This window comes from Juglans regia, chromosome 11 (assembly GCF_001411555.2).
Source record: "Juglans regia cultivar Chandler chromosome 11, Walnut 2.0, whole genome shotgun sequence".
Taxonomy (NCBI): domain Eukaryota; kingdom Viridiplantae; phylum Streptophyta; class Magnoliopsida; order Fagales; family Juglandaceae; genus Juglans; species Juglans regia.
Window position 1 is genome coordinate 17,167,889 of NC_049911.1, and position 5,461 is coordinate 17,173,349.

At 39.9% G+C, this 5,461-nt stretch overlaps 1 protein-coding gene across 1 annotated transcript; it reads right to left on the reverse strand.

Moving 5' to 3' along the window:
- Positions 1-1,430: 1,430 nt before the first annotated feature.
- Positions 1,431-3,535, reverse strand: LOC118349906. The gene is made up of 3 exons (XM_035695857.1): positions 2,893-3,535; positions 1,886-2,808; positions 1,431-1,808 (listed from the first exon to the last, which is right to left on the reverse strand). The coding sequence occupies exons 1-3, from the start codon at positions 3,533-3,535 to the stop codon at positions 1,431-1,433; spliced, it is 1,944 nt and encodes a 647-aa protein (XP_035551750.1).
- Positions 3,536-5,461: the final 1,926 nt, after the last annotated feature.

The following is a 5,461-nucleotide window of genomic DNA, read 5'->3' on the forward strand; positions in this document are numbered from 1 at the left end:
TGGTTATGGAGTGAATTTTGTGACAACAACTTACTGTGTTGATAATGATTAATAATAATATCACCCTACATATCAAAATCCCTCAATTGGAACAGCAAGTCAATATTGCCAACAAATATTGTCACTCTAATAATGTCACCCTACTATAGACCATTACAACAAAAGTTTTCCAATAACAGTAATGTCATTAAGCCCTAACTACACCATTATAACAACAAGTCAATATTGCCAATTTGGTCGCTTCTGTTTCCCCTTTTTATCTTCGTTCATCCTCTCCACACGTGAAGATGACTCTACATTCTTCCCTTTTTGCACTGATGCATTAGCCTTGGCAGGAGGCACTTGGGGCTTGGGTGGCAGTTGACCAACTCTGAATTGCATGCCTCCCCTTCCAGGATTGCCCCAAGAACACAGTCTTCCTTGTGCTGGATTGCTTGTATCAACGTCTAAGTCCACAAACACAGGTCTACGTGTACTAGTCTGTGAGTGGTGGCCCCCAAGTCTTGCAGACCGCCTCCTGGGTGGTCGTTTGGCCAACATCTTTACACGACCCACATTGACTTGCAGTTGATTACTTTGGCCTGCCTGCGAAGTCTTTGACAAGGGAGTCTGCACTGTTGGACTTGTTTGCCATGTTGCCTGTGAAGGCGACGAAGGTGGAGCGTTCCCAGTTTGCATAGATTGGGTTGTTGGCTGTGAAGGCTCTGACATTGGAGGTTGTGAAATGACCTAGTACCACATTTAAATGTAAATTAACATTCTCAACATTTTCAAGCAATATGTAAATGAATACCGTATAGTAAATAAGGAAGAAGTAGCCACTAACTTGTTCATCTGGAAATGAAGGAGCTTGAAATTCTGCTGCAGAAGTGAAGGAGGGTGTGCCTGCGTTCCCACGCGGACATTTTCTTCTTGTTGTGACCAACTTGATTACATCTCGAACAGGTCATATGCACACCAGTTTTCCTCAACTTGTTTGCTCCTTGTCGATCGTCCTCATTTCTTCTTCGATGTTTCTTTGGCCTCCCGGGTTGTTTCCTAACCTCAGGAGCAGTAGGCTTCTCGTATGTGGTAGTGAGCCACTGATCCTCACTTGGCATAGGGTAAATTAAAGGCTCGTATGCTGCCCTCCACATCTCCACACTATAGTAATGATGCACATATCCCTTGGGATCTTGGTCAGAATACACAATACATGTGTATGCATGCGGGCATGGAATACCTGTGATGTCCCATCTCAAACATGAACAGGTCCTCTTTTCCAAATCAATCACATATTGCCTACCAGCATTGTTAACTTCAAACTGACCACATCCTGCATACGTTGGAGTACAATAGATGGACAAATCATGCATAAGTTCAAGCTTTGCAACTATCCAAGGCGTGATTGTATTCTCCCATTTACTAATTGCTTCCCTTTTCAACTGATATCATGCCATCAGTTTCTTCCGTATGGTCTCCACCATAGTCACAATTGGCTTATCACGTGCTTGCAGAATATACGCGTTGAAACATTCACTAAGATTATTCACTACCAAGTCAGACTTTGAAAATGTGTTAAACCATGCTCTAGACCATTGTGATGGGTCTATAACCTTTAGGTAGTCATATGCAGGCTGACTGAGGGCTTTCAGTTCCTCCATAGCTCTCTCAAAGTCCCTCTTTGTGTATGCTGTAGCTGCCTGCCACAATTTCTCCTTTAAAGCCACACCCCTGTGGCCAGCATCTCGAAAATTGGCATATAAATGCCTGACACAAATACGGCTGTCATTGTAAGGCACCAACTCCTCCATTGCTGGTTTTAAACCCTACAAAAAATATTCAATGAGTGGCTCATTTAATAAGTTTTAGTTAATAGAATATATTGAAATATTTATAAAATTACCTTTTGTCTATCACTGATAAATGTCCACCCACCTTCAGGTTGCTGTCCAAGATCGGATATAAGTGTCTCAATAAACCATCCCCAACTATCCTTTAACTCTGCCTCCACAATGGCCATTGCAATTGGGTACATGTTATCATTTGCATCCCTACCAACAGCACATAGGAGCTGCCCCTTAAATGGTCCTTTTAAGAAACAACCGTCCAAACCAATCAATGGTCTACAACCAGCCTTAAAACCCTCTCTACAGGCTGCCAATCCTACATACATCCTTTGAAAAATAGGAGGTAACTCAGGAGCTATTCGTTCCACCCTAACTAACAAACAACTACCTTGGTTCCTTTGTTTCAGGGTCTCACAATAGTCCCATACCTTGGCATACTGTTCTCTATGGCTGCCAAATATGGTAAACTGAGCCTTCGCTCGAGCACGATACAACTTCATTTTAGGAACTTCCACTCCCCACTTTCTCTTAATCTCATCAGCAAGTGCTTTGATAGGCACATTAGGTTGGCTTATAAACAGTGGCATCATCTTATCTGCAATCCAAGATGATGTGACAATGGGGTTCTTATAACTCCTACTACAATCATGTCTTGGGTTTATAGACTTTATTTGGAAAGTTTGTTGCCCTCTAATCCAAGACCCATAAACCCGGTAAGGACATTTAGGGGTATTGCAGACAACAGTAACCCTATCCCCATCATTCTTTGCAAATTTTATCGATTTACCTATATTTAGGTTCAACCTCCTTATTGTCTCTCTAAACTGTGCTGTAGATCCAAACTTCATTCCAACAGATATTTTTGGCTTCTCCAAGTCAACAGCTTGAAACTCGGGAAACTTAAAATCATGATGTCCTTCGTCACCACTATGGACAGGAGATTGAAGGACGTCACTTGGTGTCATATCAGAACAATTACCTGCTAATTGTTAAAGCAAGCATTGTTTAGCAAGTTCTGAAAAATGAACACTAAAATAATAAACAAGAAAATAGAAGAGTATACCTATGTCATCCTCCTCTGGCCACCTTGGACCACTTCTGTCTTGATTCCTCCCTTCATCCTCCTCATCCTCAGCATCTGAGGAAGATTGTGGCTCTTTATCATCAACTGTCACTTGAGACTCAACACCTTTACTCCTTGGTTGTGCAGGCTTTGACCTCGATGTTCCCACTGTATTGACATCAATGTCATACAACTCATCCTCACTACTCAACACTTCTTTCCAAAATGGATCATTAAGTCCAAGGCGACGTGCTTCTGCTTCCTCCTCATCCTCACTCACATCCTCCTCGACATGATGATCATGCAAAGAAGACTGGTGCACTGAAGTTCGAGAATGAGACACAAGATACAAATGAGCCACTTGTTGATCCTGAAGCGCAGCCACCATAGACAGCACATCATGGTCAGATGTAAGCAATTTAAGACCATTGTGCATCCTCAAGCTAGGGTGTCTATAGTAGACTAGGTCACCTGGATGGTAACCATACTTGGCCATAATCGTCTGTATCTCAATCCATGATAGGTGATCCTCATCATATGGTTCATGGTACACATCAGTCTTACCCCCAACATATTCCCCATTCTGCCGCCTATCAATTATCCCACCATGATGGACTTGAAATAACAAATTTCTCGTAGCCATCCTACAAAATATTGTCTATTAAATTAGTCATGGACCGTAGTCAATTATTAGACCAACCATAAAGTAAACAAAAGTAAACTATTGGACCAAACGGATAAATTTGGTCATTTTCCTATGCAAGAGACCACCTCTGTGGTCCCTCTGTCACAACCCGACAATAAAGATAACAACAACACACTCATGTTATTGTGTTCTCAAACTGGGACAACTAACGCCACTCAGCAATGCACTAGCGTCATATTAGGAAGCATACAACATTGGACCCACCTATGTGCAATATTGGAGGGGGACATAATAAAAAACAGTACACTTTAACATTCCAAATTACTCAGTTTTACACGAAAAATATACAAATTCGATGAAGACAAAGATGGAGTCATTTTGAGATGGACTCACCTCTGCGACACCCACTGCGCGAAGAAGACAGATACCAACTCGATGAAGATGAACGAAAATATTTTATGAAGCCACTAAGATTGGTGCGAGGACGAACGAACACCAATGCGAACAACAATCGATCGATGGTCACTGGTTTCCAAGTTAGGGTTTTCGAATTTCAGATTTGGGAATTTTTGAATATGAAGTTCAGTTTGGGGAAATGGAAACCGATGGAGTGAGGGGTGATTTTGTCTTTGCATTGAAGGATTAGCATGTGAGAAGCACGTGGGTGAGTTTTCCGTTTGATTTAACTCTTATCATAGATGGAAGGGGGGATTGGGACGTTATTAAAGTAAGAGGGTCCACTTTGATGCAATCAATAGTTTCGGGAGCACATTGTGAATTTGGTGATAGTTGGAGGGGGCAAAGTGTAATTAACCCTATATATAAATATATATATATCATGCAGTTATATATATATATATATATCATGTACATGGGTGGCAGCATTGAGTTAATCTAAGTTTAATTAGGATATAAGCTCGCACCAATGTATACCATGCGAGAGCTTTATCAGTAGTTGTTTTTAAATTGGTTCATGATGAGGGAAGAAGGTTGAAGTAAAATCATCAGGAACGTCGACAACTCCAAAAGGAGGACTGCTATATTTACAAATGAATTATATAAAAACAATCATACAAACTGATGTGATTTTATCTGATCAATTAGATCTATTTTATAATAAAAGTAACTTTACAATCTAACGAATCACATCAATTCATGTCAGTTTGTAGGATTGCTTTTGTGTAATCACTTTGTAGCTAGAGTATTTCCCCTCCGGAAAAGACCCCTTTTTCATCTTCACTATTAAAATGAGAAGTGTTAGATTCACTAGAGATTAAAATTCACAAATTAATATAACTAGATATGATCATACGTTATATCTTTTTTACAATTAAAAAAAAGGTCACAATTTGATGTACTACAAGAAGTCGTGGATTTGTGAACTACCAAGCATTTAATACTAATTAAAATTGACTCCGGCAGGTTTAGGAGATGAGATGAGACACAAAATTTTCATCTCATCTCATCTCATCATTATACATTTTTTAAATTCTCATACAAAATATAATAAACAATTCAATTTTTTCAAATCTCAATATAACTTTTTCAAATCTCAAAACAATAATAATACTAAAATATAATATTTTAAATACTAAAATAAAACATAAAATTCTCATTTCACTCTCCAAATCTTTTTTCGCCATAAAACACAAGGCTCCTATATATATCATTTACAGGCCGGCCGGTGACATTTTCCGTTTGAAGGGTCGGAATGGGTTGTTCAATGAGTACTGATATCCGTAACGGAGGACCAAATCCTGGGCAAGCCCATTGAAGGAATGAGAGGTTAGAGCTTCACATGCATTGCCATAACTCTCTGTTAAAGGCAGTTCGGCCACCTCGAAGCGTTTCAAAGTCCCTAGGTAAGCGTGCGTGCGTGCGAGAAGCTTATCTTTTTACTATAAAAAAGCCGCAGATTCTGTC